Source organism: Lates calcarifer, linkage group LG20 (genome assembly GCF_001640805.2).
Source record: "Lates calcarifer isolate ASB-BC8 linkage group LG20, TLL_Latcal_v3, whole genome shotgun sequence".
Lineage (NCBI taxonomy): Eukaryota > Metazoa > Chordata > Actinopteri > Centropomidae > Lates > Lates calcarifer.
Window position 1 is genome coordinate 9,925,233 of NC_066852.1, and position 15,578 is coordinate 9,940,810.

The 15,578-nt window shown below is 39.3% G+C and overlaps 1 protein-coding gene across 1 annotated transcript in view; it reads left to right on the top strand.

Moving 5' to 3' along the window:
* Window positions 1-15,578, top strand: part of fgf11b (fibroblast growth factor 11b) — a 35,135-nt gene that overhangs the window by 3,322 nt on the left and 16,235 nt on the right. The window contains exon 2 of the mRNA XM_018691343.2: window positions 14,967-15,077. Within this exon, the coding sequence (XP_018546859.1) occupies window positions 14,967-15,077 (111 nt within the window). The remainder of the gene's footprint in view (window positions 1-14,966; window positions 15,078-15,578) is intronic.

Consider the following 15,578-nt stretch of genomic DNA (forward strand, 5'->3'; position numbering starts at 1 on the left):
TGTTATCACTGACTTGGCTTGTCCTGACATATTATATTTGTTGTCTGAGCTATGAGGCTCTGTGTGACTTGACAACTGATCATATTAATTAATAACATATCATTATGTTACTAATCTAGTCAGCATTAGGGATGTGTGTGATTATTCAACTAAACAATGACATTGATATGGTGGTTGGAAAATTAAAGTAAGGTCAGAATGAACTGGTGTATAACACCTCTACCAGAACAATGTGTAACCACATTCAGCACAGGCATGTAGACATTAACCTGCAAGGAAAGAGGGCTGCTGGTGCTAGCACTGCTAATATTAGCTACCCTCAGCTAACCAATATGACATCATTTGCCCACAGACACTGTGATCCTGTTCAGTCTGGAAAGATAACGCAGATCATCAATGATACATCAGTGATGAGCTGTGTTATCTTTATGCACTGGGTTCAATTTTGACAGATTTCGGAACATTTTCTTAGCTTTTAGACAGTTGACCAGTCTAAATTTGAATTTCTGTTTAGTCAACAGGGAAACTAGTTGTTAAGAACATACCTAGTTAACATTATGTTTTCTTCAAAACAGATTTGCTTTTGCAAATTAGACACCACATAAACCTGGCTCACCAACTCACACAAATTCACAGATCTGCTTATTCACTCAAGGCCAACTTATACTTTTGCACTGGAACAATGTTGTTGGTACAGTGTAGGTACTGCATAGTGTGCAACTCCCTAGAAATGTAACTATACATCGTGGCAACACAGACCACAACAACTGTGACTGGCTCACTTTGTCAGTTCATACATGTCTCTCAGTGGCTGGAAAAGCACAGAAAACTCACCATCTCGCCTGTCTCAATCAGATCTATGGTCGTACACACCATCACCTCCAAATTCTTCTGTCTTTCCTGCATTTCACTAATTTAAGTAAAAATAACTGTTGTTCAACATTTATTAGCTCCAACTCCACCATGAAGTACACAAAGAAACTTAACACAGTGGCATAATAAAATCCCACTGCCATCTTGCGTTGTGGAGGTGTAATTGCAGAAACACAGACACACCTACACACAAGCATGAGGCTCTGCTTCGATCCTCGGCAGAAGTATAGACCAAGCTTTAGCAGACTGGTTTCTCCACAACAAAGGGCAATTTTACTTGACCGATAGATGTAGACTTGTTAATGTTGCCACCTACAGGTAAGTAAACTAATACCTGCTATTGTTTAAACACGGTACCGAGTTACTATTATTTGTTTTTAAATTGGGAGGAAAGAAAGTTTAACAATATTGCCTAAAAGACTTTGGGATTTTGAGCTGAAGTCCAACAAAGCTGCATCATACATAAACCTATATACTTTTGAAAGTTGTGTGTGTTTGGAAAAGGCTTAGAGATTAGAGATTATGCCTCCAGATTTATGCAACCTAAGTGCATATCTTTTGTAACGTGTGTACAGAACAGTTTGTCATTTGCACAAGTTAATACCTTGTTACCAGGAAATACATTTATACATTTTCTCCACACAGCACAGCCATCACAGGATTCTGTAGATCTGTGTTTTCTAAGAGAAGGAGAGTTTCAGCTGTCGTATTAGCATCACACCCGCACACATAAACTATATTTACTACTGCCATAAAGCAATGGGCTACTGAAATGATAGGGATGGACATAAACCCTGCTGCTTATACATCTGGCAGGCACAAATCTCTACACTGGATGAAATCCATGACAAACCACAGCATCTGCCTGATTTTACCTGCCTCTCTCCCCTTAATAATCCTCCTCTTGGAGTCCAACACAGTGCCTTACTATACAAGAGACCCCTTCAAGAGCTGGCCTGACCGATGGGGGAAAAAAAACCTGTCCCACTGACACTGACTGCTGCCCTCTTTTCAGATCAATTCAGCTCATTAATGTATAGCGATTAATCAATAATCACCCTCTTAGTTTGTTCAAGGTGGAATCTGACTTGAAAAGGGAGAGATATCGAGCTGCCTGCCCCTGTGTATCACCTTTAGTACCGTTATCTAAGTTAGAGCAAATGAATCTTAACACACAACATATGTGTGCATGGAACTGGACTAACACAAAGAATACGCAGCAGACATTTAGATTCACAATTATCCAGATAAGTGATACAAAGAATAAATCATTTCAGAAACATGGCACATAAAAATACCAATATGCGTCAAAAATAGCAACACTATTAACTGAGTCATCAGAAACTAATGCATGCAAACATAGTGCAGACCTAGACACCTTGTAGCATTGAGTGGGCTGTTTGGCATGGATGTGCACTGTAGTATGTTGTAGGAGTAAGCATCCGAGGGGCCAGTCGACAGTTGGAGCACAAATGTAGGCCCCGGCTGGCGGGCAGCAGACTGGGTTACAAGGAGAGATCCAGCAGAGGATAGCATTAAGCTGACCCTAAGAGATCAGGGCCGCAAACTCGCTTACTCAACAACACCTGATCAGACAATGCAGTGTTAGGTAGCTTCTCATCAGAACTTTACTGACTGTGACAGGGGTCAGAGGGAGAGACAAAGAGAAAGAGAAAGAGACAGAGAGGGAGGGGGAGTCTGCAGAGGTAAACACAAGCTTAAAGAGAAAAGTAAAGATATTACTGATGTCAGAGGAAATTGTATCAAAAGGTAGAGGCGGATGGCAACCATGGGGGTGGACACAGATAAAGAGGTAATCAAAAATACAGGAAGAGAAGTAGGGAGAGATACCAGCGGAGATTAAAGGGAAGGTGGGTGGGGACTGAAAAGAGCTGTGAATCAGCCTGTCATGGAGGCAGCATGTGGAGAAGAAGATGAGATGAGAAACCATGGGGCTAGATATTAAGTGTCACTGTAAAACAGCTTCCTTCAGACACGAAGTTCTTCTCTTGTTTAATAATCTGTCTAGAAAGTAGGTTGTCTTTAATTGAAAGCTGAGATTGTGTCTTCTATTTAAGAAATGGTGTTGGTTAAGGTTGGATGAATGGATCTTGTCAGTAACTGGCGTGCTGTTTACAGATGCTTCAATAAACTACCCTGGAAACATTTAAAGCCAGATACGCAATTCAGTCCATCTCTTTGTTTCTTTCTTTTTTTTGTATACTGTAATGTTATCATGGTGGCAAAGGTAAGTGAAGGACTTTGACAGCTGACACCTGGGTTCACATTAAAAGCCCTGTAAAACATATTTTTACAATTGGCTTCTTATTGTAAGAAACTGGGCCCAACATGAACACAAAACTTTCTGGCATAGTTAGAACAGCACTGGTTTCTTTACTGATTTGAAGTGGGCAGAGCTCAGGTGGCATAAGGTGATGTCACATGCTACCCTGCACCAATCATGATGAATCATGTTAAAGCATTATGTAACTATTTTACCATAAAATAACAGTTTTAAAATAATTTTGATGGTACACTCTGTGCCCCAAAAGCCTGCACTTGGACTATATATCTTTGGTGTGTGGGTACAATCTCCTGTGAAAAATGCCTGGTATGAATGATAGTCAGCAACTTAAACTAACAAAATTAGGTCCAGCAAGTTAACTGCACATCAGTTAAAAAGACTTGGAAGTCATTACAAACCAGGGTTCATCACCAATATTCAGCACTGAAACTTTGAAATTTCAAGAATTCGAAATGAAGTTTTGTGTTTTTGTTAACAGCGACAGCAACTCCGGCAATCATAAGGAATAAACACTGCTCAACGCGTTTCAGTCCAGTGAGTGGAATTATGCAGTTAGAGCTCCGGTCAAGCAACTGATAAGCTTTGATTTCTGTACATGAAAACCACTTCACTGCTTGGACTCAGCAAAAATTACTTCAAACATTATGTTGCTTTAAACTTTCAATAAACAATACGCAACAATGTTTTTCATTTTGAAACCACGTTGTGACTTTACAGGGGCTTTACGATAATAAAGCACTTTACAGTAATGAAGCACTTTGGTTACAGCTATGTTATGGAAATATTCTGGTTTTGGTTACATTTTCAAAAAGTATACATGTCCTGTCTCATGATCACATCACTATTGAATTTGTCAATATTTAACCAAGGCCACAATTTTTCTTTACCAATTTTTCTTTTCTTAACCAAGTGCTGTGAGTGCCTAAACATTACCATAAAAAATTAAATATGTTGTCAGTGAAGATTTTATATTATATGTTTGTTTTTTATGTTCATTTGATGCTATGATTATTATTGTCATAAATATCACAGCAAACGGTATCATTACAATATCATTAAACTTTCCTTGAATTCAACTTTTAATGATTGCAGTAAAATTGCTAAACATTATGATTGCCTTGGATTTAATCAAACCTCACAAATTAAACAGTGAACTGTATGATGCAGCTTTGTTGGAATTCAAACATCATATGCACTAAAAACAAAAGAAAGTTTGTTCTTCTAAATTTTAAGACAGTTAACTAGACATTACTTTGTTAGGAAAGTCTCTCAGCTACCTGCTAAGTCATGTAAAAAAAAAAAAACAGTACTTTTTTAGTGCAGAAGTACTTAAGTAGTTATTTCCTTTGCTGGTCAGATTTGTAATCTTGTTTACTTTTATATGATAATTTCTAATTTAAGTACATTTTAGGTATCAGTGCCAAAGCTAGATTATCGTAACAGGACTAGTGTTGAAAATGTTCACATGATCTCCAGCCTTAATCAAATCTTAGAGATTTCTAAACAACAGCTTTCTGTTTGTCTGCATCTAGACAAGACAAACAAAAGATTAGTGCTTGATTGCTGTTGGGGTCATACCACCCATGTCTGGGGATTTACGGCTTTGAACAACCCTTGTTTTGTCATATGGATCTAAAATATCCAGTACCAAATGGTGCTGAGGAGGACGGGGATGCAGCTGTTCATGTGTAGAAGTAGGTGATCTAGTTCATTGCTTAAACTTTGTCCAAGATGTACCCAACAGATTAAACCACAATGAAACAACAAAGTTTTAGCCCTAATCTTTTAGGGTTTCTTATATAATGCAAAAAAACATTACAGTATTAGGAACGTACTTGTGTATTTATTTTAATTCTGAAGGTTGATCTAAGTTCGTGTCTCTGGGTTGGGGAAGCTCCCTTAAAGTCAGTGGACAGGAGGAGTTCAGGGGGATCGCTTTCTTTTTCTCTGAGTATTACTGCAGTTAGATCTGGCTTGTGGAAAGACATTCAGCTGTAGTGAGGCTGTTTACAATGGCCTCAAGTCATATTCAAAATGAAGCAGCAGAGGAACGTGTGTACAAAGAGCACCCTTTTGTTTCCTGTCGTCCTGAGGATACCACCTTAACCTCCCACACATAGCTGCTAAATTGAATCTGTAGGTGCTTTGATTAAAGCTGACAAGGACAGATTGAATTTACCTCTAACAAGAGAAAGACAGTGAGGATGGAGGACACCTATAGAGGCAAGATGAGAAGACAAGGAGAAGGAGAGGTGGAGTGTGAGAAAAAGAGGGACATGAATGGGAGCCGTACTGCAAGAGAAGCAGGAGGTACTCCAATACCAAAAAAAAATATGTGTGTGTGTGTGTCTATGCACGTCAAGAGGTTACTATGACAATCAAATTATTACATTTACATTTACACGTGATGGCTTTTAGACATCAGTATCATTTAATTAATAGAAGAGCCTCAGCCGCAGTAGGAGGTCGACATCCTTCGGCACACTGGCAGCTGCTGATCCTGTGCTCTCGGTTCCCTAACATAAAAAAAAGAAAAACATCATCCAGCTGCTCGATTCATTTCCGAATCAGAAAACAGAACAGAACAGAACAGTGACTAATCTGGTGGAGAACAGACTGTCTGAATCATTTCTGAGCAACTTTTTCATCAGGAGAAATTAAAGTGTGGCAGTGTTTGGTCACGCTGCCCCACTACCACATGGGGAAAAAAAAAGCTCACTACTGGAAAAGTTACATGATTTTGAAAATACGGATGCTACTTGGTAGGGAATGTAATTAAAACTATTAAGATACTCCCCAGCACTATGCAGTTTAAACGGACAAGTGCATAACAAGGCAGCATAACACACATGTTTTGAATCAGAATATCACCACTATACTGAAAGAAACTTCCTTGGAGTGCTCATTTAAACACAGGTCCTTATCTTAAGCAGTGCCAAAACCTCAGTTCACCAGGACACTGGAAACAAAAGCTGAACCCTGTGAAAATGTCTCCTCTATTAGATGAAGTTCCTGCAGTGGAAAGGAACTAATATTTATGTTTTGTTCATAAAACAGAGTATCATTTTAAAATAATCTTTCTGTAAATCTACTGTTTATCATATCAAATATAGTAGGTTTGCAGAAAGATTTATTATTTATCAAATTTATGCTTTGCTCACTGGCATGCATAAGTGTACTCTACATTAATTTGTTCAAGCATATTCATGTGCCTACTTCTTTGTTTGTGTGTGTTTCTGTGCCTTCACATTTCTATTCAAATATGAGTATCGAAACTGTGTCAGCTAAACTTAATCTCTGACAATGTTTGGCTGAGATCTACTATGGGTTCTGTCCTCTAGCGCCAACCTGCTCTTAAGCGTATCTACTCATGGTTTTCTTCTTCTGTGTGGGAAAATTGTGCTGCGTGAGGACTATATATCAAGTGTTTCAGCAGGAAAATCAATGCATGTTCAAATTCTGAGTCCTTTCTTGTCCATCACTGTGCAGTTTAGCTTAGATGTGTGTTTACTTGTGTGATCATCACACGATCTGACAGAGGCCTGGACCCCTTTGGGAGTGCAGAGGAATGTTTGTGTTTGTTTGTTCTGCATATATTAAAGCGCCTATTTGTGTCCTTGCTGGAGGGTCCACAGGAAAAAAGGATAGGTGAGGTGTGTTGTGGAGCTGTTGGGCACAGTGGTCTTGCTCTTGTGCCTCTGTGTTTTCCTGTTTAACCCAACACGAAAGCACAGTCAAGAGAGTAGATTTCAACCTGAAGAAATAAAATGTGGTGCTACGCACTGTATATGACATAACTGACAAAGCTGTGAGGCCACTGAATGCAGCTACACCACATCATTCTGAATCCCCTGTGCTGAGCATGTTGTTAACTGTCACTGATATGTTCTTGTCATGATGCTAATGAGGCACATATGTGAATATTGAATGTGTGTCAGGGAAGCAGTGTGAGTCCTATTTGCTTCTGCTCGTGTTTGACATGCTCCTGTCAGCACCATTAATAAGCAGCAATAACTGCCGCCGTTGTCACATGAAATGATTTATGAAGCCTTAAATGTAAATGAAGAGGCCATTGTTGGAGTTGCAGGTGATGTGATACACCTCATTCATTCTTATTCTACCTTTAACCTCGCCCCCGTCCTGCTATCGCTCTTCTCCCTCCTCTCTGACATCCTTTTTCAACCTGTCTTCCCCTATCTCCTCTCCCTTCCTCTCACGCTTGTCACATTCTGTATCTTTGTATCGCTCTATTGCTCCATCATTGCCCTTTTCTGCAGCTCTGGCTTTCCTTCCCTCTTATATTTCTGGACAAACCTCGAGCATTCCTCAGTCTCGCCTCCATGTTGTTAACTGGCTTTCATGACTTCACTCCTCCCTTTGCTCCTCTCCTTCTCTCCCCCTCTATCTTCCCACAAGATTGATAATTACAAGCAGCACTGTAGAGCTCATGGCCCAGTTTAGAAAAGGAGAAAAAAAAAAGGAACCATGTTCTCCTTTTATTAGAAGCAGAATCAAACACTACACAAGAGACAGGACTCACATGCAGCATACATGCATATATGTGCATGCATGCATACACAAAGAGAAAAAGGGGGACATACAGAGAGCAGCTGAGAGAGAGCATGATGAGAAAGGACGGGGAGAGTCAGGGAGTCCTGCAAATATAAGCCAAGGAAAACCCCTGTTGTTTGGTTCGGTCAGAGCAGAAGAAGAAATGCCCTTGGCTGCTCAGTCATGCAGGCCCCCAGTAATTACCTCCAACCTTATCAAGAGGAGCAGCGGCTGGAGGGAGATCACAGAGCAACATACTGAGCTCGAATCAAGCCAGATAAATACATTAGTGTAATGATAACCAACACTGAGCCATATACACTACGCTGATTAGCGATAAACCTCGACCACTGCTTATTTTTCAGAGCAATTACATTTGCAGCAAAGACTTTAAGTGTCCTTGATGGCAGCCGTGATGCATGAAGTGATTACCCTGGGTTCTTATGTGCACTGACCTCATTTATACAGACACATACATAATTGCTGTGTGAATGGTTTCACTGTCTCCCCCAGGTGATTTTCAAAATGATTATCAGAGCCGAATGTAAATTGATGAGGGGCATCCCTGTGTAGACCATGCAGCACTTACTGCTGGGATTAGAGACAAACCCAATTTAATAAACAAAATGCTCTTATGGCTATAATCTCTAATGCTTGTACAAAACTTAATACACTTACTTACTAATCTACGTTTCTCATTCTTTATGAAAATTTCAAATTAAACAACATAATAAGACCAAAAGAAAATGTCTCTGTCAGCTGACAAAATCTTCATATTTGTTCATCAAATATGTGCCTGGTATGACATTTAAGTTGCCCAATTGGCAATTTTCAGTGTCAGAAAAAAGAAAATTTGACCTACAGAACATATACAGTATCTTTTAAAGCCACGTCACTGAAGGCACCCTCCCCCCCGAAGCTTTTTTTTTTTTTTTTCATTCATGTGTGGAGAGGTCACTTGAAAAAAAAGGCATGCTGATGAGTCAACATGTTGTCGGGTGTGCTGACAACACCTGTGTGCTGATGTACATAAACAGACAGGGGAGCTCTCTTTGACCCACACTCCACTGACCTGGATCAGCGAATGTTTTCTGTCACTCAAACCCACACGTGTCCCAGGAGTGATGAATGTAGTCACACACCTCCTCTCCACGGGAAATACCCAGGATGGTCGAGGCTGCAGGTTGTTGTTTCTGGCATATTCAGTGAAAAGTCGTGCGAGGCAGATGTAGGTGTGCTCACCCTGAAAGATAATGTGCACTCCCTGCTGTTCTTTTAACTGCAACAGGGACACACCTCATCCTAGATGATAAAATACATATGGTTGGATTAGTTATTATTATAAGAAGACTCAATTAGAGAGAGACAGGAGTTTTTTTGTTTTACTAAGTGCTCATCCACTTATGGTATGATACGGGTAGACCAATATGTTTTTTTTTAAGGCAGATACTGATACAGATTATTAGTAATAATGAAGGCAGATGATCAATATTCGGAGCTGATATACATTTGCAGTAAAAAATGAAAACCTTGGTGTCAAAATTTAGAATAACTCAAACTCCAACACAAAATTTCGTTGTAATGCCTTTGAGCATATGTTTAATTAAATGAGAACTTTTCAATGTTATCTTAAAACAAAAAGTGGGTTGAGAGAGAGAGAGAGAGAGAGAGAGAGAGAGTTAAATGTGTGGCCAAAGGCTGATATATGCTTAATGCACAATTATGCTTCATTTATTACAGCAAAACAGCTTTGGAAAGCATTTAGTGGGTTTCAGTTATTTAAATGTTATATATTAACAACATGTGATAGCAGGAAACCATTCAAACAAACCTAACTAATGATTACTACAACTGAATATGAACAATAGCAGTTGAAATGCAAACTTCACACAGAAAAGCCCCGGGCGAACCAGGGCTCAAACGTGGACCTTTCTTGCTGTGAGGCGACAGTGCCAACGACTGCACCACCGTGCCGCCCAGGTTTTGGGTGCAGTTCCATTATATCTAAAGTCTCTAACAACAATATCCTGCATTCTTCTTTACGAAACAGAGTCAGAAACAGCTTCAGGACACACCAGTAACATTACTAGTAGTCGTGGGTTGTGACAGAGTATGACAGGCACTGGAGAGTGATGTTATAGCCTATTATTTGTTTTGCTGATCAGCTGCCTAAATTGTAGAACAACAAATACACTTGTTTGTGTTTGCTATCACTAGTTAGCTCTTGAATTGATGACCATTGGCTAAAATAAGTTCCAATTACACTAGCTGCAAAGTTACTGAAAGATATATCTATCGCTACACAGATTAACTGTATTACCTCATTACAGTTAACTGTATGTCTCTGCAACAAAGTGCATTATTCTGGCATTTTCAGTGTAACTGGGAAACTGAAAATGCTTGTCATCATAGTAACTACAGCTGTCAGATAAATGTAGTATTTCCCTCTGAAATGTTGTGGATTAGAAGTAGGAAATAGTACAGTACATGAGTGAAAGTACTTAGGCACTTTCCACTACTGCATTATAGGACACTTCACTTCAAATAATAGATTTGTTTGAAGTATATCTTATAAAACTATGATAGCTTTTGGCCTCCTGCCATATAGAATATGCTCTTACTGTTTGAATACAAGTATGCCCTAACATACCAAAATCAGTAAACATGACCTTTGAGTCAGTAGCTTTCGGAGTTATCATCTTCTCTGTTTACCCCTGTGGAGTAGTGGAGGCTACATGTGCACACTATGCACCCTCATGGTACAAACACAGGCTTTTTGCTCATCTAAACAACTCTGTGTACTTTGCTAATCCAACCAGAGGTAGACTGCTGTCACACTGTGTCACTATCTGTCAGCATACTTCTCCAGGGCTTATGAAGGAAAGAAAAGTTGGCTTGCCTCATAATTTGTGCTCACTCTTATGTGGCTTGATCAAACTATTAAGTTTAAAGGGGTACTTCATCAATTTTACAATCAATTTTACAGATTTTGAAATTTACTTTAACCACAATGAAGAATACTACTGTGAAAACATTTTCTGAGGATATTTAGGAGGCAGGACAGGTCAATGAAAGACCTCGTCCAGTTGCATTAGGGGAGATGTAGGAATAAAGGTTTTTCAGCTTGGAGCTCTGAGTTTTCGGCCTCTGCCTCTGTCTGGTATAAAACCAGTGTATTTTTCAAACTTTGACTTCTTCAAAAGACAAATCTGACCTTGGCAGATGTGTGTTTGTGTTCTGTGTGATGTGTACTCCATTTTACTCTGTATCTTGATGAGAGGGCTGTGTTACTCGAGAAACAATGTGACATGTTTGTTGGATCCTTGATGTATTCACTCCTAATGTCAACATACTGCAACATTAACAACAAAGGCAACACAAAAAACTGATCTTGTGTGTGTGTGTGTGTGTGTGTGTGTGTGTGTGTGTGCGTGTGTGTGAAGGCATTATGCAGACACAGATGCTGTCAAGACCGTGAGAGGGTAGCAGTTGGCAGAATACGCATGGGGATGTAGTGCATCTCTGCTATTTGATGACATCGAGTTGAGTCAGTGTTATGATTATGCACAGTTTTGTTCATTTGCATGTTGTTAAAAGCCTTGTTGCTGCACTGAACTATTCGAGCCAAAAAAGAGCATCAGACATTTACAGCAGATGCAAACATAATTGGACAGAAAGGTAAAACTAAGAATTGAAATATGTATATGTCTTAAGATCTTAACAGATCTTAAGACATATACAGTATGTGCATAAAATCATCATCCTATGGACCTGCCTAAACCAAAGTCAATAAAGATTTATCATTAAATCAACCATGCAGTAGATGATGTCATCATTAATCTTCTCCAGAAAATGTGTAAGGAAAGTCAGGAAAGTCAACAATAAGACATGCATCATTAGTTGTAGAGGCAAATGCAGCTATGTAGATCATAGTTAGGACTGCAACTAAGGTTTTCATTATCAATTTATCTTATGATTATTTAATCAATTAATCTATTATTCTATTAGTCTATGAAATGTCAAAAATAGTAAACAGTAACCAGCACAACCTTCCACAATCCAAGGTGACATCTTCAAACATTTTGCTTTGTTAAAAGTCCAAAATAATACTTAGTTTAAAATAAAACGTTTTTCATTTGAGAAGTTGAAGCAGAGAATGTTCAACACATTTTTCACAGTTTTTCCTTGAAAAATGACTACAACAATGAATCAATTTAAAATTTCTAAAAGCCCAAGGTCACATCTTGAAATGTCTAGTTTTGTCCAACCAACAGTCAGTCAGTTTACAAGCATGTATGATAAAGAATCAAATAATATATTTAATAAATTGTAACCAGCAAATATTTGGCATTTTTGCTTTAAAACACTTAATAGCCAAAATTGTTGCTGATTAATCCTGTCAGTCAACTAATCACTGCAGCTCTAAGTCATTTATTAAAAGAAATGCAGATTGTTTTTCTGACAATTGACTAATCAATTAATTGACTAATTGGTTAAGCTCTTATTATAGTTATGTGATAAAACATACTAAAATGTTTACATGTAGCCTTCAGTTCTAATGCCTAAAACTTAAACAACTTCATAATTTAGTCTTAGTTGTAAAACATGAGTGCACTTAATGTCCTAATAACCAGAATAATATACAGGGCACACACTGACCTACACTCAGACTTCTAGAGCATGACAGTTTCAAAATATGAGTTTGAGCCCAAATGGTTCAAATTTGCAATATTTGTATGGTAATAAGGTGGCAAGAGTCCACAGGAGCTGTTTTTTGTTTTATCATCTATGAATCTCTAATGCAGCTGCAGTAAAACACGGCTGTAATGGCTTTTGCTGGGAGCACACTTTCATTATACTGGATCAGAATTTATTGTGCATTGGTGTTGGGATGAGGATTTTGAAGTTAGAGCTGGCTCTGCTAAGTGAAACATTAGTTTTAGTGCTCCTGATGCCGGGCATGGGAGTTTTGATTGCAGCCATATTGCACAAGCTGTCTATTGAATTTCCGCCTCAATGTGCTTTTTCTCGAGCACGTACAGTCGTCACTCTTAATGAAATGACAGTGTCATTTCATTCACTGTTCCCTTGCTGTCCCTCTGCTCACTTCTCTCCTCCCTGATCCTCCCATCTCCCTTTCTTTCTCTCTCTGTCATCTCTCTCTTTTGCATCTGTAGAGGACAAGTAATGAATGGCTTCCCTGCTCTGATTGGATGATGTATGGTGTTATTAGGTGGGATGAAAGCGTACATAACTCAAAGGATATGAAAAGGAAAAGGGGAGAAAAGAAGAAGAAATTGCAGGAGCAGAGATACTGAAATGTTTTGACAAGCTGCTTTGAAAGAGAGAGGATGGGGAGCGCTGCAGATGCACGCATGTAACAATGGGAGTACGTCACAGTTTCACTGATGTTTCAACCCTGGCACTCTTCCTTCGGGAAATAGTCCTACAGATCTTATTCCTGCATCCTCTGCCACTCTCGTGCTCTCTGTGCTAGTCCAGGGAAGACAGGCAGATTGCGCAGTGCCCTAGGTCGCTCCCTGGGGAGTGTGTGTGAGGGCACGGGTGGTGTTCAGCAAAGGGGGAACTCCCAGGTGGCCCTCAGTCCTCCGAAGGCTCCGTTAGCCTATAAACTGCTCCTTCATCCATGTTTCATCTCCCTTATTAAAGCTGCATTGAAGGAGACTGGTCACTTCACTAAGCCTGACCAGACTAAATGACTGAGCTTTCAGCTAAGTCAGGGGGACCTGCAGGGTTCTCCTCGCTGATGGAGCGACCTGGCCAAGGAGGCGAAGAGTTGTAGAGCTCCAGAGACAGATTTAGATTTCTGCGATACAGAGTGGTTCATGTGGTTCTGTCTGTTTCTTAAATGAACGCAAAGTAGGCTGCAGGGACTCCACTCATGAAACATTCAACCAGTCTCTTCACCCTCCATCATCTCCTCCGCCACCCAGCACCCTTGATTATATATCTTTTATTTAGCGAGAGACAGACTTACCCTCTCACTTGACTTCATCCTCTGACGGCCCCAGCTCTTGGTAAAAATACTACTGGTAGCAAGAGTGTGGACGGAAGTTATACGTGCATTTTATTCATCAGTTAAGATTCACTGTATGTTATATGGTCCCAGTGTTAGCTGAATTAGCCCAAAAATGTCCCTTGGGCAATTCACTAATTATCTAAGAATTGTTACTGAATACTGAATGCATCCTATTTTTGTCCTAAATATTTTTATATTTTCTCTCCTCTAGAGAGAAATCCCTAACTTCTAACGAGAAAAATACAACATAATAGCTGCATTCCTTGTCTTTTATAGTATTGTGAGGTGTTTTAAGACTGGATAAGACTGTTCCTCTATTATGGTAATGATGTCAGAGATCAATCATCATCTGTTCCACCAGGCATCTTCCCTCCTGATAAAACTCCCTTAAGACATTACAGTGATGCCCAGCAGGCCTTTCATGTGACTTTGATTTGTGAGGCAGTTTGTGCTTTTGTTATTTATATACTTGAGATGAAAGAGCATAAGTAACATAGTACATACAGTATTACCATACATAACGCTGACATTGTGTGAATTCACAAGTCTTGCATGTGATGTTTCTAGATCAGTTTGACATTGCATAATGGTGACATGCTAACATGCTGATGTCTACAGCAGGAATAATGTCCAATACTGCCACTATCTTAGTTTAATGCGTTAGAATGCTAACATTTGCTAATAAAACTAAACAACAGTTTCCTTCTTGTTTTGTTGTTTAATGGCAGTTGGTAAACAACTTTTAGGTGTATTACTGCCACCTTCTGGCAGTAGTAACACACACAATTAGATTTTTTATAATTTAACAACAATTCAAAAATTTGGAAATAATGTCATGACTAATAATGTCATTAGTTTTGTTGCTAGAATTGGAAAAAAAATATTGACCAGTTTATGGGATCATACAAAACTCAAGGGATCACCAAAGTCATTAGGATTTGTCCTCTAGTGACCATGAATGTTGATACAAAATTTCAATGGAATCCAAAAGATTTACATATTACACATAAACCATGTTTTATCTTCAAATACTGCACACAGTAAAACTCCTCTGTGTTTAGTGTCTTTAAACTTTGACATATTTGACAAACCCATTCCTTTCTCAGGTCCTGTAAATCAGTGAACATCATTTCTGCTCTCAACATCTAGCCGCAGTACCTGTCAAATACAATGTTGTTCTCCTGTGCTCCCTTGCAGAGCCACAGCTGAAAGGCATCGTTACCCGGCTGTACAGCCAACATGGATACTACCTGCAGATGCAGCCTGACGGCACCATGGACAGCACAAGGGATGAAAGCAGCTCATTTTGTGAGTGTGTTTGTGTCTGTAGCCTACATGTCTTTTGCTTGTGGTTGTGTTGTGTAATTTTAATCAAATTATTCACAGTCCAGTCTCTAGGACCAGTTAGAAGAACTGACTCGAAAAACACCTGCAGTTTTCAGCTCAAGTATGAAACAGCTCATACCTTCACGGGGAGCCAAATCTCCAACTTTGGCAAAGTTAATGCTGTAATGTACGCAGTGAGCTAAACAGACCCACAGTAGGCGTCTCGCTATGCTATAGGGTCCCTGCAGCTGAAATTAGGATTTTGTCAGCTCATCCGTCAAATTTGTTCCAATTTGTACTGTTATTTTTGTCTTTTAATAAGAAGGAATATCACGTCAAACTGCCTATCAAACTTTGGCAATTCAATGTGTCCTACCTCATACGCAGAAATGCTTGGCAAAGTTGTCCATCCCTAACATCCATCTATGCTGTGTTCAAAATCACAGATAATGATTCTGATTGGATCTGAAACTCAGTATTTGA